At 39.9% G+C, this 26,183-nt stretch overlaps 2 protein-coding genes and 1 long non-coding RNA gene across 3 annotated transcripts in view; 1 reads left to right on the forward strand and 2 right to left on the reverse strand.

Annotated features, from left to right (window-relative positions):
- Nucleotides 1-9,150, forward strand: part of vash2 (vasohibin 2) — a 40,416-nt gene extending 31,266 nt beyond the window's left edge. Inside the window, exon 8 of the mRNA XM_083789754.1 lies at nt 3,463-9,150. Coding sequence (XP_083645880.1) covers nt 3,463-3,532 — 70 coding nt within the window. The 3' untranslated portion in view covers nt 3,533-9,150. The remainder of the gene's footprint in view (nt 1-3,462) is intronic.
- Nucleotides 9,151-14,357: 5,207 nt separating this feature from the next.
- LOC310877154 lies at nt 14,358-16,056 on the reverse strand. The gene is made up of 4 exons (XR_014570784.1): nt 15,880-16,056; nt 15,768-15,796; nt 14,803-14,877; nt 14,358-14,543 (listed from the first exon to the last, which is right to left on the reverse strand). It is a non-coding gene; the product is annotated as an uncharacterized lncRNA (long non-coding RNA).
- A 4,618-nt stretch (nt 16,057-20,674) lies between these two features.
- LOC310876293 (uncharacterized protein) lies at nt 20,675-24,771 on the reverse strand. Its single transcript, XM_083789787.1, has 7 exons — nt 24,616-24,771; nt 23,625-23,960; nt 23,217-23,510; nt 22,655-22,765; nt 22,421-22,449; nt 21,166-21,249; nt 20,675-20,911 (listed from the first exon to the last, which is right to left on the reverse strand). The coding sequence occupies exons 1-7, from the start codon at nt 24,671-24,673 to the stop codon at nt 20,849-20,851; spliced, it is 975 nt and encodes a 324-aa protein (XP_083645913.1). The 5' UTR covers nt 24,674-24,771; the 3' UTR covers nt 20,675-20,848.
- Between the last annotated feature and the right edge of the window lie 1,412 nt (nt 24,772-26,183).

Raw genomic sequence — 26,183 nt, forward strand, 5'->3', positions numbered from 1 at the left:
CCAGAAAAATCTGTTTCAGGTTTCAACCATTTGTAACACTACTTATACTGTGTATTAAAGAATAGGTGATCTACAAGCTCACAATGTGAGCTTGTAGATGTAGATGTTTGAAGTCTGATTGTCAGGATGAGATGAGCCAATAACTAGTTGGAAATTAATAATATGACACCTGTGTGCTTATTTGACACAGAACTGCCCCCTTGTGGTGTAACATCTGCAGGGCATGTTGTGTGTGTGTGTGTGTGTGCGTGTGTGTGTGTGTGTGTGTGTGTGTGTGTGTGTGTGTGTGTGTGTGTGTGTGTGTGTGTGTGTGTGTGTGTGTGCAACGAAACACTGCAGCAGACTAGTGTTACATACATGGGCTAAATCGACCTACAGCTGACACTGAAGAAGAGCGTGCAGTGTGTGTGTCATCTGTTGTATCACAGGGCAGAAAAGACAGTTCTGTTAAGCTGACACCAGTTGATGGTAATGTTAGTGTGTGTGTGTGTGTGTGTGTGTGTGTGTGTGTGTGTGTGTGTGTGTGTGTGTGTGGAGCTAGTCTGCAGCTGTTGATCTAATACAGGTCATGTATCAGCCTAGCACACAGCTGACAACACTGGGGGGAAACGTGTGTGTGTGTGTGTGTGTGTGTGTGTGTGTGTGTGTGTGTGTGTGTGTGTGTGTGTGTGTGTGTGTGTGTGTGTGTGTGTGCGCGCAAACTTGTATCAGTTGACACAGAACCTAAAAGGCAGAGCCTATGCATCCAATCATTGGATGAACAAGCTGATTAGTCAAATATTAGTTATAGCCATACAGTGTTAACCCTACTATAAACCTATCCTAATAACATAATCTAATCCTACTCAGAATTGAAGAAACCTCTGTCCGTCCGCCTATCCGTCCTCATCCATTTTCTCCTCAGCGGGTTGACCTATAGTTGGATGCATTGGCATTGGCAGAAAACTCTTTATTTCCATATTCAAACTTATTGTGTTTCTTGAACCGTAGCATCCCTATTCTTTTTTTCCTTTTTTTTAAAGATTTGTTTTTGGCTTTTCTGCCTTATTGATAGTATCAAGTGAAGACTGACAGGAAAGAGGGAGAGAGAGAAGGGGAGAGACATGCAGCAAAGGTCGTCATGAACGGGACTCGGAACATGTGCGCTGTCAGGCCAAAGCCTAATATGCGGCATGCGCCTGGACCACTTTGCCAGCGGGCGCCCGGGCGCCCCGCATCCCTATTCTGAGTGAGGGGCACAATGCAGTGGTTTGGTGTAGATGGAGGGAAAAAAGAGCAGACAAAGTATCACACAAAAGTGTGTGATACTTTGATACTCTGCTCTTTTTTTCCCTCTGTGTGCTTGGAGCAGTCCCGTAAGAGGCTATATAATCATTGTCGACATTAGCTTCAAGCAGCCAGGGCTTGTGAGAGCAGAGCAGAGCAGAGCAGAGCTGGCTGTGAAAATGACATGCTGATGATGCTGTTGCCTGTTGATGGAGTGTGTCCAGCAGAGAGTGCTCAGCCTTCAGCTAGATGTAAATGTAAATTAGTACCAACAGAAAGTGACACGAAGGGATGTCGTTTTAAGAATCATTGTCAAGTGGATGGCAGAGTTTACGCCACAACTACGACAACAAATACAACGGTGAATTGTATAGTTATCGTTATAGATGTCGTTGCTGTCAAGGCAAAAACCTCTTATCTCCATATTATAACTTTTCTAAAAGAAAATTAATCAGTGCCCTACTTGATCATACTATTGTATAGCGTCACACAAAAGTAGCAGATCTGCAAGCTGGAAACGTTTTTGAGCTTGTCAATCTACTAGTTTTGCTATTCTTTCATTTGAAAGTCAAAAGTTTCGGGCATTTGTGGTTTACAAACAAATGAGATTAATGCTTATTGTTATAAATATAGTGCTTGGTGTGAACATCCCTTTCGAAGCTTTTAATGTTTTTACAGGATGCATGTTGTTTCTATTCATCCACGATTCAGAAAGTCCTATCTACTGATTTTGTCAACCCACAACAAACCAGATCAAGTACATTTCAATCACCTCAAGTGGATAAGCTTGACACTATAGCGCAGGCAGGGCAATATGAATGCAGTGGCTGCAACAACATTGTGCTAACACAAGGCTGTTAGCTTAGCTAGCACCATCTGTGTCTCACAATGCTATGTTTATCCTCCTGCACTGTAAAAGCCTGTGTGTTACTTTATCTCGGATTTAAAACCGACCCCTTACGAGTCCATAGTTGCCCCCTCAGAGTGAATTGGATACTCAGGATTTTTACCCACTCTGTGTTCTCAAACAATTCCCTGACTCTCTCTCTCTCTCTCTCTCTCTCTCTCATCCTCATTTTTTTCTACTTTCTTTGTATCTGTCCAATCTACCTCCTTATCTGTCATAATTTGTCGCACGCACGCACGCACGCACGCACGCACACACGCACACACACACACACACACACACACACACACACACACACACACACACACACACACACACACACACACACACACACACACAGCAAGGAGTGAGTGATGAGCTGGCTGAAGGCTGTGAGGTCTACAGGTGTCTTTGGAAGGATGGAATCAATAGCACTAAATCAGAGAGAGAGAGAGAGAGAGAGAGTGATTAGACTAGGGAAGGTGAATACACGGAAGCGGAAGAAAGAAGAGAAGGGTGAATAATGGAGAGAGTGGAAGGAGGCTAACGGAAGAAGAGGAGAGAGAGGGAGGATGGAATGAGAGAAGTAATAAGGGAGGAGGGAACCTGTCAGCTGCCCAGCTGGCCTCTCCTTCTTTCTCCTCTATTCATCTTCTCTCCTCTCTAATGTCCTGTCCTCTCAGTAGATCAGCTTAAAGAAGTAACACTCTCTTTGATGTGCGAGCTCAGAGAGAAAGGTGTATGTGTGCACGTGTGTGTGTGTGTGTATGTGTGTGTGTGGGTGTCAGGGAGATTGTCTGTGTACAGTTAGTATGCGCTTGTGCTAGAAGGAAAAGACGTGTGTAGGGCGGGGGGGGCTGACAGTGAGATTGAAAAGTGATGACTTTCTTGCAGAGGCTCCTCTCTCTCTCTCTCTCTCTCTCTACTACGTTGTAGCTCTGGACCCGTTCTCTCCTCCTATATCTCTCTGAACTCCTTTCCCATTCGCTGGCCATCGCCCCACTGTCTTCAATTCCATTCCACCCGTTCTCTCTCTCTCTCTCTCTCTCTCTCTCTCTCTACTGCAAGGTTTCTCAAGGTGAGTGCCGTGACACCCTAGAAATGAAAAATCTGAAAGTGATGCAGATGCAGAAAATTGTTTACTGTGCTATGTACAGTATCTAACAGCGTCTGTTTCTCTGTTTTCTCTGTTGTCTGTCTGTCTGTCTGTCTGTCTGTCTGTCTGTCTGTCTGTCTGTCTGTCTGTCTGTCTGTCTGTCTGTCTGTCTGTCTGTCTGTCTGTCTGTCTGTCTGTCTGTCCGTCCCACCAGGCCCGCCTCTGTGGACAGGAAACCCCCAGAGCTCAGCATGCTCAGCGACGGCTACCAGATCCGGATCTGAACCTCCGAGCTCTCGCTCTGCGTTCGTATCCTGCCTCTATGAATCCTCTTCCTCATTTCCACCTTGGTAAACCAGCCTCCCTGACGAGTCCTTGTCCATCCACTGGCTCGCTCTTTTCCGCTAGCCTCACCTCTCCAAACTGCCGACGGGAAATGGAACACAGGGAGTCACTTCCAATGAGAAGATCCATTGCGGCAGAAACCAGCTGAACGTTTCCTGTATGCCAGTGTGTCTGTGACGGGTCTAAAGGGTCTTTCGCGTGGGGAGTTGTACCTGTGCGCTCCTCGCGTGAACAGGCGTGTTTACACGCGTGCCGCGAGACGAAACGGGCGACAGTTTCGCAGGAGTGTCAGATTGCACCACACGCTTCCCTATGTAAACGCAGGCCTCTCGATGAGAGTAAATTTTTAGGCGCATCATCAATTGCTTCCCGGGGGAAAAGGCCATATAAGCCATGCAGGTGTTCTTTCTTATTCAGAGTGACCTCCAGTGGAAGATCGCTGTCGCTACGACCGTTTTCTTATCTCTTTTTCTTAGGCTGCATCTCGTGTTGTGAGCTTGTAGGCCATCTGTTTTCATGTAGAGGGAAAAAAAGAAAGGAACAGACCTACATTTGAATTATTATATGTCAAATAATTATGACATATTAAACTTTAATTAATTAAATTATAACCGAGACTTACGCCCCTTTCACACTTGTAAATGGTGCATTTATATAGCGCCTTTATCCAAGGCACTTTACATAGATTGTGCATTACATTCACCCATTCACGCACACATTCATACACCGATGGCGGCGGAAATCATGCAAGGCACCAACCAGCACATCAGGAGCAATTAGGTGTTCAGTGTCTTGCTCAAGGACACTTTGACACTGGGGGAGCCTGGGTTCCAACTGGCAACCTTGCGGTTGCCATCCGGCCACTCTACCCCTGAGCCACCGCCGGCGAACATCGGCAAACATCTTTGGAGGATCCCCTCTCTGGAGGGTCCCCTGAGGGTCCCCCTCACTTGACATGTCTGTCTGTGCCAAAGCACTGCAAACAGCTGCTCAACCTTGTGCCACACAGAGGGCCTGTTGTGTAACTTTATTCGCCACTATTATAATTAATGTATGTATTTCTAATCACCACATACCCCTGAGGCCTGTGTTTTCGCCCTTGCGCCCAACCTTGCAGGGTGCCAAGGTTTTTGTAGTGCGAAAGTGGGCTTAAAGTCTAAAAGCCACATTAGCCTACTAGAGGCCATATTGCGCTGCAAGTGGCCATGCTGAGCTCCCAGTGCTGTCGCTTGGCGACGATACCAAATGAGCTACAAACAGAAGCTAACGAACGAAGACCATTTCTGTTCCATCTTCCTGAAGGGCTTTGCGAATAGGGAGCGAGAGAGGGCTTTGAAAAGTTCCGGCATCGCATAATGATCACAGTGGGCCTGTTTAGAATGTGGAGGGCATGATCGTTGCAGCATGCTGAGAAATGAAATGTGGAGGACATGATCGGTGCTGCGTGCTGAGAAATCAAAGACCGAGGGCGAATACGAGAGAGTGAAGACGTGAGAAGGGAGCGGGAGAGAAAGGGAAGAGAGGGTAGGGATGAAAGGAGACAGAGAAGGAGAGGAGAGGAGAGGAGAGCGAGATTCAGTGGGAGAGTTCTGCAGAGATCATTAGAACTGATACTGCGACAAAAAAATCTGCTCTTCCTCTCTCACTCTCACTCGCTCGCTCTCTCCTTTTCTACTCGATCTGAAATCAAGGGGAAGCTTCGTATCGTATGACTTGGCTAGTTTGATCTTTTCAATTATTATCAGCGATATCCTTCTGGGAGAGGTCATTGATAGTACTGTACATGTCATTGAAGACATTAAAGCAAAAGGCACTCACTCACAGAGGCGGGTTGTTGTCTTGTCTGCAGGGGTCATCAATATGTCCATATGTGTGTCCATGGCAAAGACTTGTCCGTGGGAAAGTTTTGATTTTCTTTCATTATAATACCCAATTACTGAATGTCAAGTCTCCGGGTTTTATTCGAAATATATATGACAATGATGTACTACGATATTATGCCACATAGGTTATGAGTCCACTACTACTAGTGGTTCTCAAACGTTTTATTTGCAAAGAACCCATAACTCTGAGAGTGTACAAATGGTTCCATTTGTACACCTTCCATTTGTACACCTTACAAATGTACAAATGGTTCCATGTGTACACTCTCAGAGTTACAGACCTGTTATGGTCATTCAGGGCTATCTCTTTGTGTTTCTGGTAATAATACTCATTTTATATGTCCGTGGCAAGAATTGAGTTTTGGCCAAAAAATTTCCATCACCAAGCCAACATGGCGATGGCCCCTGCTTGTCTGTTTTCAGCTCTGTGAGGCTTTGATGAAGTACCCAGTGGCCTATACCAGTGTGTCCTGCGCTGCATACGGCGCATTGAGCAAGTTATGATAGGGGTTGTTCCTAAAGATGAGATATATTAATATTACGATTATTTTTAGATTCTCCTAATGAGGCCTTTTGTGAATGATTCACGTGCTTGGAATCTCATGTCAGACACGTCTGCTGGACCGTTTAGTTTCTGGACCTTCAAGGTCGTCGCTGTCGGGCAGAAACCTCCATATTCTAACTTTTTGTGTTTTTCTTTTTTTTGTAAATTAATTTCTTTTTGAATTTGAATCCAGTTTCGGACACAATGAGGTTTCCTCCCGACAGAGACGATATGCGAGGCAGTCTACGCATATTTGCGTTACATTATCAAAATCCAGAGAATGTATGGGATTATTAGTTTGAACTCGCACACGCCGATGTCTCATCCGCTGTCAACAGTTTTTCTTCCACATGAATGAGTGTCGAGGACGGTTGTGACAGGCGCTGACAAGCGTCCGTCGCTGTTTAGTTGTTGTTTAATGTTCGGTTGTGTCTTTTACCTCAAGGACAGGTTGTGTCCATCTATCTGAAACTGAAAATTATGCTGTCAGATGTTTTGTTGTTGTTGTAGCTTTTTGGTTTGACAACAAGCTATGCACGCAAAGAGCTAATCAACGTTTATGGAGGGGGTAAAAAAAATAACAATCTAAAGTCTTCCACAAGCCAAATTAAAGGAATGATAAATCATATGGGTGCAGGGGTCCATAGATTAATTTACAGTACACGGGGGGATCAGTTTTTAACTTACTGTATATTGTATACTTTGCATACTTTTGTAAAAGAGTATATATTTAACCACTTCGCTTCCCAATTTAGAAAAAACAAATGTCAGTTCTTATTTTTAAATGTCAAAGAATTTCCAAAAAGTTGCATAAATGGCAGATCTATAAGCTCAACACACGTCTTGATGCAATGCATTTTGAGGTGTTAGATTGAGCTATTTTTTAAATAGGTCGACTGTATGGTTAGTACCATACACTATAATAATTGCATATTTGATAATGCCAATAATATACCCCCCCCCACTCACCCTCTATGATTCAATGTGGGTTCAACTTCTCACCCTAAATACAGTATAGAAGTACACAAGGAAAGGTACTGCATCAGATTCTGTGTCATCATGATAAATGTAGTCTAACATCATCTCAATACTAAAGAACAACCATAGGCATAATCACTGTTACTCACCAAGTTCAGTAAATGCACACAGACATTTAAGACATATCAACTGAATTTACTAACTTAGACATATCGTTGGCTTACACTTCCAGAATAAAGGTCAGAATGTTTATGGGTTGACGCAGTAACACTGCAGTAGGAACAGCAGACCATGCTTGATGCATGTTTCTGGGACTTGGACTCCAGCCAGCCATAGCACAATGCAGAGAGTAGACACACACATATGATCAAGTAGGACGGTCTCTTAACTCTGGCACAACAGTGCACACTGCTGCGATTTTCAGATTTCTAGCAGCGTTTTTTCGCCATTTTTCCTGCAAAACGCAACCAGTCGGCAAGGACCTTTTACGGTATTTTGTATATCATCTACGGTTACATGGTACTTAGTCACCACTGTACATTACAAATACCTGGCGGTCAGCTTACTTAATAGTAAACTGGAGCGTTACTTTCAGCACTTTTTTTCACCAATGAAGAAAAGTAATGATAATGTTTTTATTGATGCCTGGTTACTGTGCTTTTTGAAATGATAAAACGCACTGTAACGTAAGGGCACAATAGGGACACACGGTTTCCTCAATGTCTAAATGATAAATGAGCGTGACATTTTTTTATACAAATATGAAAATAAGATTTTAAATTGATTTTACTCCCAAGTTCAGAGGGCTGTACCTGGTTTTGAACTGCAATGCTACACCCAGATGACGTGTAATACTCAGAAATGTTTTTACAGTACTGTAATAAACTCGTGTCCAATATCACAAAGCATTGTCTGTACTGACACAGGCTACCACACTGTATGATGCTACGATGCCAGGGTGAACTTCTTTTGTATGGGAATGGTCTGCAACACTCAAGCAATGTAGCATTTTTTACTTGACGTTCATGCTTTAATGCAACTTTGTTTGGGGTTTCTTTTGAGTGAAAAACGTTGTTTATTTTTCTTTACCTATTATTTTATTCTTTGAGGTGATGTGTTCAACTCTCCTTCTTTTGATGAAAGTCACATTTCTGTTTGATTCATTGATTGTACTATGTATGATGATGCAAAAGCACATTCACTCCTTGTAGCAGATTGTCTCGTTGAAGGCCTTTGATTTGTTTAGTGCTGTTGACATCAGTTGGTTTCCCAGCTTCCTCTTAATGCTAGATATTTTCTTTAGTGCTCTAATTCTAAAGGTGGTGCTACTGCACACAGCAGATTTCTGGGCAAAAAAGAAAAAAAGAAAGACAATCTGTTTAAACCATGATACCCACATCCAAGGTGAGGGCCTAAGCCAACAAATGCAAATACAAAAACAGTTAACGGAAACCTACCGTACTATGGATCACAAGATCATGTTTGAGAATCACTGTCCAAACAAAGTTAGTTTTGTTTTGTTTTTTCCCGGACTATTTTCTATGCTCCTACATGATGTAGAGAAACTGTCTGTGAAAACGCAACAACCCCCGGCTCTTTGTCAAAGTCCATAGTCTGGCGTGGGCTGAAGTGAATAAAAACGCAGTGTAATGTATTCTGTTTTTGTGGTGGCCAGTGGGAATCAAACCCACAACCACTACAAACAAATGCTCCCATCATGGCACTTCGAACAAATCGGACACCCCTGGGCTAGTTTGGAGCCAAATGAATGAGACTGAGCAAAACTTTGGTTTGTTCATTGTAGCACTGGAAAACATGGAAGCACCTCATTGTAGGGCTTTGGAGAACTGGCTTCCTTACCCACACTATAAACCACTATTGACTGTTTTTGGATTTACTACGTAAAGAATCCAGTCCACTTTTTTTCTGAATTGAGCCTTGTGGAATCCGTCCCAGAATGTGTGTGCGAGGATAATGGCGTGCTTTTTGTATTCTTATGGGAACCTAATGAAGGAGGGTCTGACAGGGCACGAGCCCATGGATAGTTCTAGCTCTCCTACTGTTGCAGTATATGTGGCCCTCTCCCACTGTTACAGTTTGTTTTTTATCAAGCATGTGTTGTTGTAATAAAACAAATGATCTATGTTTTTAACCCTGCTGTTTTGTGATCATTTGTGTTCCCTGCTGGACTTCTTGGAGCAATGTGGTGAGAGTTGGAGCAATGTGGTGGTGAGAGTTGGAGCAATGTGGTGAGAGTTGGAGCAATGTGATGAGAGTTGGAGCAATGTGGTGGTGAGAGTTGGAGCAATGTGATGAGAGTTGGAGCAATGTGGTGGTGAGAGTTGGAGCAATGTGGTGGTGAGAGTTGGAGCAATGTGGTGAGAGTTGGAGCAATGTGGTGAGAGTTGGAGCAATGTGGTGGTGAGAGTTGGAGCAATGTGATGAGAGTTGGAGAAATGTGGTGGTGAGAGTTGGAGCAATGTGGTGAGAGTTGGAGCAATGTGGTGGTGAGAGTTGGAGCAATGTGGTGAGAGTTGGAGCAATGTGGTGGTGAGAGTTGGAGCAATGTGATGAGAGTTGGAGCAATGTGGTGAGAGTTGTCCTATTCGTTCATTGGTTTTATGTATGACTACAGCCCCATGCAGTGCTAATTAATTAGGTTTAACCATGTGAAGCCTACAGCATCCCTATTCTAGGACAAACGTTTTCACGGAAATGGCAGATCTACAAGCTCACAATTTTGAAGTGCTGTAAGCTTTTAGGACAGCTAATTCTTTCGATGGCCAGATTTGAAGCAGGGGGGGGGGGAGCAGACCTAATAGGCTATAGAGCCCAAGCCAGGGGGATCCCGGTCTACAACATATATGGCTGTAAACCTAAACACAACCTTAACCCTAACATCACAAACACTATGCCTAAACCTAACTGAAGAAAATCTAATACAAAAATGATAAAGAAACCCTGGTTGCTGCTCACCAGACTCTTCTCTCATGGCTATTGGGTATAAGAACTAACGGACATTCGTTAGTAAATGCTCCCTAGTGCAGACGATCTTGGAAAATAGCCGATTTACATGAAGCTCAAATGAATCACAGTGTGAGCTTTTCAAACGAGGGCCCTTCCCAAAAATGATTTGCCTTTATGCTACTGAATACTGATCCAGAAATATTCTGCACATTTTCAAAAATGAAAAAGGCTGGCATGATGGCATATCTTAACATCCAAACTATTTTAAATCTTTAACATTATTTCATCCACATACTAGTAGCCTACCCCTTTTTGTTCTAAACATAATTGTGCATAAGTACTTTATCAAATGAACTAATTGACAATTGAAGCATGAAGTCTGTCCACTGCAAAATATAAGAAAGGGAGAATGTTTGTACCATACTTTGCCAGCAGATGGCGCTGACTGCTTTTGATCTGCCAGGTGATCAGATCGGGCTGGTGAAAGAGCCTCGTGACATCACTGACGAGCAACGTATAGAAGTGAACGGGGAGAAAATAAAGTAGCCTACGACTAACCATGGTCTTTCGCATTGCCTCATTTGATATTCAGGAACTGTTGACATGCATTACTGCTTACTGGCCCTTTAATTTTACATAATTGGGTCAGCTGAGGAAATTTGGGTGATAAATAATTTTGGGACCAATCTCAGCTGTGGAGCTGCAAGCCAGGAAGACACAAGGCAAGTTTGTTTGTTGAATGTATGGATGAAACAGTGTCATTCCCCCTTTACAGAATTAAAGTAGGCCTACAGAAAGGTGATGGAACGTACCGGTACAAACATGAAGGAGAATTGGGAGGGACAATATAGGCTATGATCCGTTACCGTTACTATAGGTTTCTTGTGGTTTATTTTCATATAGAATTTTGATAAGGTGCCAAGGTGGTTTAAACTTTAAAGGACCACTTCACCACTTTTTAACCTATCATGTAATTGGTCCTCACTATTATGATGATAAAATGCCCCAAAGAAATCTACTTGGGACTGTCTCATAGGAGGGCTGTGGGCAGTTCATAAACTCGTCCACCAGTGACATCATCCAGGCTTTCTATTCCTGAAAAGTTGCAATGAATAAAAGCCACCGTTTGCCCACAGCCCTCGTGCTTATGGGACACAGACTGAGTAGGAATTAGGAAAATATTGTGGTAGCCTATATGGTATTTTATCATGAACATTACTGAAGACTAATTATATGAAGATAAGTTCAAAAGTGAAGTGGTCCTTTTAGGGCGTTCCACATTTTGGTTGCATAGGAGCAAAATTAATTTAGTCCCTTGTTTGTGCAGAATCTGGGTTGCACGTGGTTTGTTGAACTCCCTCTTGTATGCTGATAAGATGTTGGATGTGTTTTGAATTGTTTTATGATGCATCTTCATGAATAATCATAGGTCAAACTCATTAGTCAGTCTTCAACTTTATTCCTTCCTCCAAATGAAGGAATACTTTGTGAAGGCTTGCCTATTCTACTAAAACACATTAATATTTATCAGTTGTATCCTGTTATTGCTGCGATACTCTTAATGATTGAGGCGAATAAAAGCTTTCTCTAGACGTGACAACTTGTTTCCTGCACAGGATGCTGGTGGTGGGAGATGAACTACAGAGGAGATCTTGAAAAAACAAGAAGGTGGCCGCATACACCAATAGCCAGAGTGCCAATATTTATTAGGACAGCAGGTAAGACAGAAATACATCCAACGTTTCGGCGGTTAAGCCTTCATCAGGGAATACAGGGCACATAATAGTTCACACTTAAAGTTAAATATGGTGCCAGAGAGTCATGCAACCAATCAGAAGGGGGTAGGGGAACACGGGTTGAGTAAGACCTGTCCCTGTGATATGAGAGGTAGGGATCATGGTCATGTGGTGTCTCAAATTCACATACAAGAGTTTATCTCAACTGACTATAAGGCCTCATAAGAGGCTCTGGAATATAATTCCTTGTCAGAGACACTACAATGTATCTAAGAATTACAAGAGATATATAAATGTGAAATATAACAGCGAAATCTATACAAAATAAAGTACATAATTAATTACATTCAATACAATCAATATAAAAAATATTCAAAGATTTGTAGTGTATTAAATCCATGTACTGGCAATAGATCACAGTTGGGGTTAAAAGAAGGGTTTACCAAAGATAAATTAAAAGGTTAAGTATTAGGTACAAAAATATTTTAATTGTATTATATTTTTACAAAAAAGATTTGAGATCAAAATCTACATTAAGGCCTAGGGGAGATAGTGTTTTTAAGGACTGAATCCAGAAAGCTTCGCGTTTAAGCAGAAGCTGATCAATCTGTCCTCCTCTAGGTACAGACACTTTTTCTATGCCTATATAGTGTAGAGGGGATACAGGGTGGTTGGCTTCCACAAAATGGGCGGCAACAGGATATATAATATTCTTGCACCGAATAGTGCTACGGTGCTCCGCTATGCGTGCTTTTAATTCACGAGAAGTCATACCTACATACGCCTTGCCACACGGGCATGTCAGAAGGTAAATGACAGCCCTAGTTGTGCAGGTAATAATGCCTCTGATGGGGATATTCTTACCAGAATGAGGATGCTTAAATTTATGACATTTGCGAGTGCTGTTGCATTGGGTGCAGGAGCCGCATTTATAGTTAGCCGAATAGGAGCCAATACACGTTGAGTAGGGGTTGGGACAGGGGTTAAATCGGACTTGACCAAGTGATTTCTAAGACTCTGACCCCGAGAGAAAACAATCAGAGGAGGTTTGGAAAAGGTGTTATTAAATAATGAATCCGATTGTAAAATATGCCAGTGTTTTTTTATAATATGACTGAACCTTTCTGACATTTTAGAGTAGGTAGTAGAGAAGATGGTTGACTGAGTCTTGTTTTCTGACCGTCTGTGAAATAAATCAGTCCTGGGTTTATGATTGATTTTGTCCAGGGCGTTGTCAATCTGGGTATTGGAATAGCCCCGTTTTTTTTATTTAGCCTGCATATTTATCAAATGCCGGTTCAAATCCGTATAGGTTTCTTGCAAATACGTTTGACTCTACAAAATTGGCTATACGGTAGGCTGTTTTTTTAGATGTAGAGGGTGACAGCTGTCAGCTCTCAGTAGGCTATTTCGGTCAGTTGGCTTAGTGTAGAGGTCAGTATATAAAACACCATAAGGAGGGAGATGAACTACAGACACATCCAGTATCTCATGATAATTGCTAGACAGACTGCTACCTACTCACCATCTTCTGGTATTAGACATGGATGGAAAAAGTTACTATTATTTTCTGCAAAGATTAATGCTGTTGACTTGTTACTAAACCATGTTCCAAAGCAAATTAGATGTGTGACAGTGTGAACCACATTTGGAAATTGATTATTTTGCAGTGGAAGGCTATTGGATGTGTTTACACGGTTTTACTCCAATATCCATGTTACCATTGACCATAGCTAGCCATGTCACAAACACTCTCATCAAATTCCAATGTTATTAAAGAACATCTGAGAGAAGAGATGGAGTACTAGGCTGGGGAATTGGGACTTGAAGGGGAAAAATGTTTTTCTTTTGTCTTGAAGGGGCATGTTCTGCACAACAACATAGTCATTTATTTCATTATGTCTGCCCATGATCTCTGTGATTTATACGTTTTTACCTCTTGAGTCACTGACACTAAAATCTGATGTTTTATTTTTTATTTTATCTATGAACCTTTACCTGTGACTTAAATAAAAAGATTTTGAAAAGAAAGAACATTTGAGAGAAAAGATAAGTTTAGAACAGGTCATAATAATATAAAAAAATAAATCCAATCCCATATAATAGTATAATTAATGGATGCACTCTGCCTGGATCATACTAGCCATGGTTCACATGACGCTTGTACTAGTCATGTTTCAGGGCTAGGATCATACACCAATGTCAATCCACTTCTCTCTCCAGTTGGTTTACCACGCACCCTAGTGGACAAAAAGCTTTTTGCACTGATAAAACCAATAGGTACCCAATATCACACCAAACAAGTTAACAACCTATGGTTATTATTTTAAGAGGATGAGATCCAGTGTGGTGGAGTTTACTCATAAATATATTACAAAAAAGTGAAGTTGGTTGTTAGGTAGATTTTTATTTTAGTGTCCTGCACCACATGGTGCCCAGGCCGCATTTTTCCAAATGTCCATCCTCCATTGCTCATGATGTAACAATGACAATTTATGTTTGTATGTTAAAATGTACATTTCAAAGTGAGAAAATGAAAGAGATTGGATTATTACAATTTATATTCCAATTAAATAAAATTTTCGTAAATTATCCTTGGTTACAACTTCGAAAGATCTATCTGTAATCAAATATTATTACAAAAATGTTATGTATATAAAAGGGGTTTACACAATGGTTTTGCTCTCTGTGTTTCTGAATCCAACGGGTATTAACCGCTGTGTGGTCAATGTTGAAGAGGTTGGTGGTGGTAGTGTTAGTGTCACAGTCCAGCAGAGGCAATATAGTCCTTGACCTTTACGGTGGCGTAAGTCACTGTACCATCATAAGAATTATTTTGACCCTATAAAAAATACACAGTAAAATGTAAACTAAAGCAATGTATCCAAACACAATAACACACTTTAACGTTTCGCATGTACACCACACAATTGACACACAAGTGTAACATTCAACAACATATGATGCAAACTAATACATATTGATAAACTGAAGATGATGGCATCACACAACACAACCTAAATGATATACAGTAATGCAGCACATGAAACATTGATTGTAAACATTAGTTAAAAAAATAAGCTAATATATTGTAATTTTACCTGTGCTCTAGTAGTCTTGTGACAGTGGTTGATTGACACATAGGTGAGGCTCTCATTGGGATCAGCCTGCACAAACTAATGACAACATGGTTGACATGAGGTTAACTCTTATTTCTATTATATTCTACTGTAGACTTCTATTTTCCATCTAGGGAAAACAAATACTGTATCAGAGCAAGATATAGTTTGTGTTTCCATCTGATATAGTACCAAAAAAAGTAATCTGCATGAAGGCCACCAGACGTAATACAATGTGTTGACAATATTGATGGAGAAATAGTTTCCATTTGTGACTCATTCACTGTGGTGTTGCTGTATCATGTGGTTAACGTGCCCGCGCCAGACCTGTATAAAATAATAATGTATTGTTGCTGTCAACCTTATCTCCATATTTTAACTGTATTTTTTAATCCTGAATAGTAACAGTTTTGGACACCAGTCACACCACCCGACAGAGACGATATCAAACTTATAATATATAGTGCTTTTATTGGTACAGTAGGCTACTCAAAGACATTTCATTTAAGTTATTTGTATATGTAAATGAACACTGAGGATTTTACTGTGCCGTTACAGCAACACATTTAGTTTGTTAGGTTTTGTTGTGCCAAATGGCATCTGGCACAATAGCACACTTAAACTAGTGAATTCTTAGATTATGTATGATTCTTTACTATTTTTATGTATTTGACGTATTACCATGTTTTGTTCTTGCTTACTGTAAATCGCTCTGGATTAAGCGTCTGCTAAATGCCTAAATTGTAATTGTCTAAAGAGCATAAGGGATTATATTCTATGTTTGGATAGAATTCTATTAGATTAGCACTTTAGCACTTTATTACACAGTACCGTGTAAATTAATTAACGTGATAGTTGATCTATTATAAAATACCAAATAATCATGTTTGCTGAAGCATTATACTGTATATATTTGGTTTGCAGATTTTGACAATGGTATTACTCACTCTCTTGCCATCAGTTGGTTTCTGTCTCCCTGGGAAATCAAAATCACATTAGAATTCAGAATCCATTGTTATGTTTTTAATTCAACAGAATCAGACTTGAGACCATGCTCACCTTTATCTCTCTTCCTGTACATGATGGTTACCATGACGACCAGGAAAAACAACAAAACTCCACCAACAACAGCCACCAGGATGAAGGTCAGATATGTGTGGGGTTCTGCAGGGGGAGCTGTCTTATCTATAGGTTGAAATGAGGAAACCAAGAATAACAAGTTCAGGTCAAAGACAAACACAATGACAGGACCTTTGATGCTATGTCTACTTGGGAATAATAGCAGTTGTGGGTTGCATATTTTGTTTTAGTGTAACGTAGAAATGGTCGGAAATCCTGGTACACTCAAAATATGAGCGTAAATTGCTTAGTAAATCGGGCCCAATGTGTACATAGTTGATCTTGACCTTTTACCTCTGAATGTCACTTTATGTTAGATATTGAGTTACAGATCTAATATATGAAGTTTGAAGGTGGTGTGATACAGTGAGTTGATACAGTGCTGTGCCTTATTACTATTAATAGTTTTTAGAGATTGCATTGCCACTCAATAAAACTCACATATCACCGATACATCACCGACACAAAACCTCCCCAAAACATGTACCCATGGATAACTTATAACTATGAAAGTACACATATATACAAGCAAGCATTTAAAATAAACTACTATACTTGAATACTACTCATGAATGGATGGAATATATATTTATTGAATATAAAATGAGCAATATATATTTATTATGGTTTGGCGAAGAATTGGATCTGCTTTTTAGGTACTCTGATCAATCGCATCAGTCCTAACCATAGGGACTCCGAATCGCCCATACCTAAACAGCAGATCCAAAACGACAGGTGGTAGCTGGGGTGGAGGAGGGTGAGCAGCAAATGTTTAAGCAGACAGCGCACAGCAGTGCAGCAGAATTGGTGTGCAGCAGCAAGCAAGCAGGATGAGCGGTGCAAACTTCCAGTTTAAAAAGCCTGTATGAAGATGGAATGAGTGTGTGTGTGTGTGTGTGTGATTGGATGAGTGAATCATGTGAATGAGAACGTGATGCTGAGGCGGCCCAATGAGCGGCCGCCGGCAACTGCACTGAGTTTCCTGACTGAACTTGCTCTGGGCTGCGCATGTCTGTGATGGCGCGACACTCATTATTTCAAAATGTAAAACTAGGGTTGTCCCGATCGGATCGGGTGATCGGAAATCGGGGCCACGTCATTTTCAAATGATCGGAATCAGATCGGGATCTAGAAACGAAAGAAAAAAGCCAAAAACGTGATCGGGACATCTAATCCCGAATATCAAAATTATATCCATATCATGATATTAGATGATATTATCTGTGATTTGGGATATTGTACTATTGTGATATGGCATAAACGTGTTCTATAAAATATAAATATTGGATCGGGAAAAATCTGAATCGGCATGATACTCAAAATCTAATCGGATTGGGAGCAAAAGAACGTGATCAGGACATCCCTATGTAAAACTGCAACTTATATGCCACTTCTGCTTTCTATTTATATTGTTGCTGTGTTGTGCAGTCAGGCACATCAAATGCATTTTATTTTTAGTTTGTGTTCTCTAGACTAGAGAATGTTGATTTTAGATTTTAGATTTAGTCTTTTCAGTAAGATGACTAAAACTTTCAGATGACGAAGAAGTCTTCTGAAATGTGTTAGTGTCAGTCTAGTTTTAGTCTGCTAAATATCGTATAATTTTAGTCGACTAAATCTACAGTTGATTTTGTTGACTAAAATGTATTTTGGCAACAAAATGGCAGATTTTATACTTGGTTCAATGCTGAATATATTTTTGTCTAGTTTTTATTGGTTGATTAAATTGTTAATAGCCTATATTTAGTCAGTCATAGCTTAGTCTTTATTTATTTAGTTTTAGTCAGTGAAAAAAGGTAGTCGAACATTTTTCGTCATGGTTTTAGTTAACTAAATCAACTGTGTGTGTGTGTGTGTGTGTGTGTGTGTGTTATATAAATATATTGATTTTGTAGTTTTGTTTTCTCTGATGCTGTGGTTAATTTAGTCATTACTCACATTGTTTTGTTATAGCAGCCCATAACCGATGCCCCCCCTGTCAGTAGTAGTATTAATCTATGGAATCATTAAAGATATTAATATCTTTAATGATTTCATAGATGTATGTAGGTCCTACATACAGCATTTTCATCATAATTAAAGTAGTATTTCCCAGGCTGGTTTAACCACTCCGACTTTGTAAGCATTTCCCACCTGAAGGCACGGCTGTAAAATCAATAGATTGCTTCACTCGTCCATTTCCATCAGTCAGCTGACAGCTGAACACCTCACTGTTACTCCTCTTCTCAGGGATGTGAATGGTCACTGTGTCACTAAAGTCATTCTGCTGTTTTCCACCGGTTTCCTTCAATAGTTTATCGTCCTTATCCAGCCATCTCAGAGTAGGTTTATACCTTGCAGACCGGTCATATATCAGTATAGAGCAGGATAACACCGTGTGACTGCTGCTGGGATCGAGATCTGGCCCTACTGGTGAAGATGAATGAGATACTGAGAGAGAAAACATGGTGAATATTAGTTCAACATGTCGGCCGAAGACCAACATTTCTAAACCAAATTTAGTGGATTGAGACTAATAAACGGAAAAGAAGATACTCACTGGTGAAGAGATGGAGAGAATAACGCTCTTTGAAAACACTTTCGCCTTCATGTCGGCAAACATACTGACCAACATCCTCAACCGTGAAGTTCTTTATAACCAAACGACAGCTTTCAACTCTCAGTCTCTGTTTTCTTGCCATGTCCATTTTCAACCCTTCATTGTCAATCTTCCCTCTACGAACTAAACCCAGTGTTTCAACCTTGTTCCCATGAAAAATCCATTCATCCTCCTCACAGTGACTTGAGTCACAAGACAGAGTGACTTCTTCTCCAACTCTTCGGTAAAGAATCGAATCATCTTTACTAAGGGTATATGAAGGCAGATGAAGCAGTGCTGTCAATAATAATAATTCAGTCAATTTGAATTTGGCCATACTTTCTACACTCTATTCTGTTAATCTCTGCTGTCTCTGATCTACTGCCTCTTAAACACACAGATGTACTTCCCCATTAGCTGACTATTCATCCTTGTCATTACATCTATTTTATGCTATTTATGTCTTGTTTTGTGTTCAGATTTGATGTGAAAGTGGGAAGTACTTGTCATACAATGTATGACATCAGATCGGCCATTAGGCAATAGGCTGAAGAAAACAGCCACATATAGACATAGACAAAGACTTCCTAAAAGGAAGAAATATGGTGGTAATGCGGCAGCTATTGTAGCTATACTATAGAACATTTTATTTGTGTACTTTGGTGTAGATTTGGTGTAGATTTCACACAGTTTTCGGTGAAGAGGTGACCACCGAAAAGGTGGTTGGTAAAAACAGAGAAGTGTTGTGTGAGAGTTGTGTGTTACTCTCTGTGTAAACTTGTTTATCACCCCTGCATTGCTTTCCTATCAGCTTTCCTCTTGCTGACCTCTTGGTTTTCAACCCTTTTCATATCAAGGTCTATTATTTATTCACCATTTGAGCCACGGGCCAGCCTCTCAGACCAAAAACTTCTTAACTATTGATATGGTACCATAGGAGAGATAACAGGTGTTGATAGAAATATTCTTCTACATTCTCTAATTGTGTAGACTTCTTTTATAAATTAAATTAAGTAAGATGTTTAACTCCATTTGGTTACCAACTCTCCATAATTTAACTGGGGAGTGGGGACCACCTGGAACCCCTCAAGGACCACTGGTAGAGTAATGTTTACTTCAAAATATGACCAATGCATGCCTTCCACACATAAAGTAGTTTATTAAATCTCACAACAAGGCAAATGATTCCATATTTTCCAACCAGACATTGGTCCATTAAGCAAGAGTTTTAAAAGGTTTCACAGAACATTGGTTATGAAACGGCAACACACTGTGTAAAATTAATGGTAGAAAATGTATCTATAAATCTGAAAAATAAATGAAAAAATGGTAGGCTAGTCAATATGGTAACAGGACAACTCACCCCTTTTCCACCTCAGAGTCAAAAGTGCACTCAACCCCATTACAGTCATTCTCCCCTCCATAACAGTAATGAACTGGCCCTTTAGTGACATCGCCAACATGAATTGCATTTGTTATTTAAACGATATAAATCCCCTAATTCTACAGAAAAAGGCAATAACAGCTTATTTTACAATGTCTTAAAGTCATTTATACTTTTATCGGTAAATCACAAGGTGAGCTGTCCTCTTGGGGCGAGCTGTCCGTCTCAGGGCGAGCTGTCCGTCGCTTCCCTTTACAAACTCACCCCGCAGAAAGTAAGATGTCTCTACATCTCACCCCGCCATGTCAGAAAGTGAAGACAACTCACCGGGGTGAGTTAGTATTCGTCAATATTTGGTCAATCAATCAGTCAAATCTTTGGGTATATTAGCATTTAAGAGAGAAATCTAAATGGCTACATAGAATGCTAATGCATAAACCAAATTAGAGTGACCGAAATGTGCTAAAGCTTTGTGAAGATCAATTCACTTGTCTATTCCATTAAAGAAATATTTGCAATATTTATGCAAGGCTTTTGCACACTTACAGGCGACAGGTGCCCAATGTACTATTCAACCTTCATTGGGCTATCTTTTATATGAAATATAAAGCTTTTCTTACTTGCTTACATACTTATCCCCATTACGCTGGCTGGCGCATAGGGCAGCAACAAAGTTTCTCCAATTGCATCTGTCTTTGCATCTGTCTTTGGCCATCTTATCTATGGTCCCCCAGCTCTGATGTTGTTGTTGCTCCTTCTCAATCGTCCTACGCCATGTCATTTTAGGCCTCCCCTTTCTTCCTCTTCTGCCTTCTGGGGTACAGTGTAATGCGTCTCTTGGGATCACGTTGATGTCCACTCTGAGGAATGAGGCTAATCAAGGTCCACCTACGTTTATTGATTATTCTGAGCATCTTGTTGGGTGATGTTGAGGAGGTTATGTGCTGTTAGTGCCCAGTTGAGGCAGTAGGGGCCTTTACAGTGGCATAAGTCACTGTACTGCTGTCAGCCTACAAAAGAAAACACAATGTAATATAAACAAAGGCAATGCAATTCATAACAGCATAACATACTAAACAATACAACTCAGCACCACATAGCACAGAAGAACGCAACACAAGTCAGTACAACACAACTCTATGCCAAATTCACAAATTAGTCTGACAGCTTAAAAACACAACACTACATAAATAAAAAAATTATTGCCTAATTGAACAGGGGAAAGGTAAAGAAAATAAGACATTCCGTAACATTGTCATTTTACCTGTGCTTTCCTGGGAGTCTGTGTCGTGTTAGAGTGGTTGATTGACACATAGGTGAGGCCCTCATCTGGATCAGCCTGCACAGTCTAATGACAACATGGTTGACATGAGCTTTGTGTGTGTGTGTGTGTGTGTGTGTGTGTGTGTGTGTGTGTGTGTGTGTGTGTGTGTGTGTGTGTGTGTGTGTGTGTGTGTGTGTGTGTGTGTGTGTGTGTGTGTGTGTGTGTGTGTGTGTGTGTGTGTGTGTGTGTGTGTGTGTGTGTGTGTGTGTGTGTGTGTGTGTGTGTGTGTGTGTGTGTGTGTGTGTGTGTGTGTGTGTGTGTGTGTGTGTGTGTGTGTGTGTATTATATATTTGATTGTACACTATTTATTCTCATTCTATTTTTTTTCACCATAACTGTGTCAGAGCAAGATGGAGTCTGTATTGGGACATTTTTGTCATATTTGCATAATCCTCAGTGGGTTAATTTGGTTATATTTCAACAGTCAGAATTAGATAATGATGACGGTTAGTGGTGTAACAGTGTGAAACGTGTGGTTGCTACAGTGTGTGTACACTAGAGCCTGTACTGTAAAAATGTCTCAGTTACTGCAACACATTGTGTCAGTTTGCACAGTGGTTCCCAAACTGGGGGTTGGGAGCCAGTGGGGTCCCCAAATTCTGTTGGGGGGGGGGCATTTTTTGTTCCTAAAATAAACTAACCATAAGACCATTACTATGTCAAAATTACCTAAGAAAGAGGCAAACATTGTGAAAATAGCCAGAATTCCAAGTGCTTGCCAGGGTGGAGCGTCCCAAGTTCAAAATTATGATTAATTTGGTTAGATGTCAGTGTGCCAGTGAACAAGCACTGAAAATACTTCTGACTATTATCATTTTGCATGATCACATTGGCACACCGACATCATATCATTGCTGTCAGGCGGAATCCTCTCCATATTTTAACTTGTGTTTTTCTTCGTATTATCAGCCTACTTGATCATACTACAACTTCACACAGAAGCAAAAGTAGCAGTTTGAGCTCGAAACGCAGAGCAAAGTGGCTCTGAGATCAGCTACTTTTGCTGTTTTTGAATTTGAATCATGAAAAGTTTGGGACATAAGTTAACGGAAAGGCATTATATTTTATGTATTTACTATTTTATGTATATTGCATCTTGTTTTAATACATGCTTGTTTGATCTCTCTCTCTCTCTCTCTATGTCTATGTTACACAGCACATACTGTGGAATTATATTTCCAGTGTTATTACTCACAATATTGTCATCAATTTGTGTTTGGTACCCTGTGGGGAAAAAAGGTATGAGAGTAGCATTCAGAATCTCTCAATTGGGTGACACTCATAGCGCTTAATTTATGCTGAACGAATGCATTAATTCATCATGAATTCCTGGTCTTCATCGTCAATTAATGTTGAAGTAACATGGACTTAAGCAAAGTAATCTATTGTATGTTTAATGCAACAGAATCAGATATGAGACCATGCTCACCATTAGCTCTCTTCCTGTACATCATAGTTACCATGACGACTAGGAACAACAACACAACTCCACCAACAGCCACCAGGATGAAGGTCAGATATCCAGCACCTGCAGGGTTATCTATAGGTTGAAATTTAGAAACAAAATAGTACAAGATCAGGGAAATGCAAACATTGAGTACATGTACAGAGTACAGACATGTAACTGACAATCAGACAAAACATCCTCATAAAAAAGATGTGCTAATATGCAAATGTACCATAACTATGCAGTGCACCACATCAGATAATTGATAAGCGTTTGAATGCATACTTTATACAAGGTAAATACACATCAGGCAAGCTTCTTCGTTAAAACAAGAACTACACATTTTAACATACATGCAACTGCTGCTTTCTATTTATATATATTGCTGTGTTGTCATATCAAACTGCATACCGTCACCACACACCCATGGTTGATACTATATACCCTGTCAGCTTTCATTCATCATGTTAAATACTTGAATCTTAAACGTCTACATACTGTATAATTGTATTGATTTTCATCATATGAAAATAGTATTTCGTACTTGAGGTTGAGGGCACGGCTCTAAAATCTATAGATTTCTTCACTTGTCTGTTTCCATCAATCAGCTGACAGCTGAACACCTCACTGTTATTCCTCTTCTGGGGGATGTGAATGGTCACTGTGTCTGCATAGAGGCGCTCCTGTTTTCCACTGGTTTCATTCAATACATTACCATCCACATCCACCCATCTGAGAGAATGTCTATTCGTTGGATGCTTGTGAAGTATAAAGCAGGATAACACCGTCTGACTGCTGCTGGGATCGAGATCTGTCCCTGGTGAAGATGACTGAGATACTACATGAGAGAAAACATAGTGAATATGTTGGCTGAGGACAAACAAATATATTTCAACTAGAACGCAGTCCAATTCAGTGGATTGACCTGATAAGCAGTAAAGAAGATACTCACTGTTGAAGAGAGAGACAGAATAAGCATCTGTAAGAGTAACTGAAACTAGCTGCAAAAACTCCCGGCAAATGTAGTCGCCAACATCCTCAACTGTGAAATTCTTTAGGACCAAAGAACAGTTTGATCCAACTCTCAGTCTATTTGCTCTTGCCTTGTCAGTTTTGTTCAATTCATTGTCAATCTTTCCGTGAAAAACTAAACGTACAAAAGCGTTGTTCCCCTCAAAAATCCATTCATCTTCCTGACAATCATGAAGTTTGGTCACATTGTCACAATGCAGAGTGACTTCATCTCCAACTCTGTGGTAAAGGAAGGTGGGGTTTTGCCTGGTATTTGCTGAGGGATAAATAGCAAATAATTATTGTACTAACTCCACTAATACATTTACATTTATGTGAACATTTTAGAAATCGGACACTATTAACTAAGTTCATCTTGTTCAAGGTATAAATTACCGTATTAAAAAAGTAATAAGATATGCACATATCCCCATAGTTTTTAAAGATGGTGCTGGACCCAAAAAGTTGAATTGAATGTCTGCACACGATATACTGTATGTCTGCTCCCTTTCTCAAGTTAATTATTTTATTTTCATTTTAACTCCCGGATTCCCAGTATTGCAACAACCAACAGTAAGGAGTGAAAGGTCTATGTTAGAGTTAAGTGTCAGAACTACAACCACAGGTAAAACTATCGTCATTGTGAAATAAGTCAATACTTAATGAATAAAAAATAGATGCGTGCAATATATCACATATAGATATGATCAGTTAAATTGTTTCAAATTTCAATTAATTGTGTCTATTTTTTCCATACTAGCTAAACAAGTCAATCTCAGTGGTCTCAGATTGTGTATGGGTACTGTAATCTGTAATAATACATGAGCAGAGCCACATCGCCAAACTAAACGCAATAGCATTGCAATAAATGGTAAACGCTTAATCCTGAGCTGTGTGTCTCAATGAAATAATTACATTAAATGTATTCTCACCAGGCAGATGAAGCTGTACCATCAATATTAATGTGAATTCAAATTTGAATTCAGCCATACTTCACTTTCTATACTCTCTCTTCTGTTGAATCTCTGCTGTCTCTGATCTACATCCTCTTGACACACTTATTATAAGATTTCATCAACCAGAGAATAGTTAGTTCCTCATTACTGCTTATCCCGCCACATTATCAGCTCAAGTGACCTTGCCTGAATGCTAGTTTGTCATTTCTATTTTGGAGGGGCGTTATTTTACGTCATGATGATGTACAAAGTACGATGATAAGAGCGCCCTCACTTCAAACGGATGTGTTTTTTAAAATGTATAACGCCCCGGGATTCAGAATGGTTTAAGTCAGTTGTCACTCAGTTGACTTCTGCTGCAACTAATGCTTGCTTGATAATGGTCTCACACTGAACATCTAGTTATTTATGGTGTAAAACCGACTCGTTTTCACCCACTTTAAAATTAAATTAATTTGCATAAACTTAAACTCATAAGTTATATTGTAAAAACACAAACTGCACTGCAGCAATTCCCTCTATCGTCAGGGTTCATACTGTTGTGTAAACAATATTATTTTATCACTTCACATTCATCACATTTAAAATGATCTTGATCAAGTAGTTCTGTATAGCTGTGTGGAATAACAAGAAATTAAGAAGTGTGGATTGAAATCATTGTAACATCAGTACTTTACTTAAGTACAATATTGAGGTACTTTTACTTCACTGGAGTATTCCCAATTTTCTATACTTTTACTTCTACTCCACTACATCATTGGCTTCCGGTGCATGTTCATCATCTTTACATAATTGTATCATTACATGACTATATTGATTTATTGATACTATGTTGCAGGTGATTAGGTGGGGTGGGAGCGGCTAGTTTTAGGAGAGCTTTGTTGTTTGTTTTGTCCTCCGATTATGTATGTATGAATGTACTTGTTGTATTGTTCTGTATTTGCTGTATGTTGCTGGACCCCCTCGAAAACGAGATGATACATCTCAAGGGGATATCCTTTTCTCAATAAAGGTTCATATATACATCTCAGAGGCAAATATTGCATTTTTACGTTTATATTAAAACGTATTTAGAGTGTTAGTTCCGATTTTTGGACTTAAAGCTGTAGGAAATAATTGCCATTAATATAGTGATCGCAAAAGAATTAATGGATTTCCTGAGTCCCGTGGTGGGAGTTCTGGTTTGGTTTTGGTGAAGTAGTTCTGGTCATTTGGTGGGGCGCACTGGGGGCCACTCATTAAAAAATAATTAATCCACAAAACTAAATTTTTTAAAAATCAAATTAATTTCACAAATTGACAGCCCTAGTTATTACTAGTTACTTTGGATTTGGATTATTATTACATGATCAGTTAAATGCATTTAAGTACATTTTGATAGCAAAACTCTTACTTGTAACATTGTATTTCTACATTGCAGAATTGATACTTTGGGCAATCTGCCTTCAGTTGTCAGGAAGTGAAATATTATATTATACCAAAATATAATGAAAGAAGCCTTGATATGACCAGGCCAAGACCAGGCCAGTTTTAGTTCAATACAA

The sequence above is a fragment of the Protomyctophum parallelum genome (genome assembly GCF_964188405.1).
Source record: "Protomyctophum parallelum genome assembly, chromosome: 19".
Taxonomy (NCBI): domain Eukaryota; kingdom Metazoa; phylum Chordata; class Actinopteri; order Myctophiformes; family Myctophidae; genus Protomyctophum; species Protomyctophum parallelum.

What these genes read in the sequence shown, in the direction of transcription:
- LOC310876293 (XM_083789787.1), bottom strand. Translation starts at nt 24,673, where the DNA reads ATGGCTGAATTCAAATTTGAATTCACATTAATATTGATGGTACAGCTT. An exon ending in GGTACAGCTTCATCTGCCTG is followed by an intron (nt 23,961 to 24,615) that starts GTGAGAATACAT and finishes TTTATCCCTCAG; the next exon opens with CAAATACCAGGCAAAACCCC. An exon ending in AGACTCCCAGGAAAGCACAG is followed by an intron (nt 20,912 to 21,165) that starts GTAAAATGACAA and finishes TTTCTTTTGTAG; the next exon opens with GCTGACAGCAGTACAGTGAC.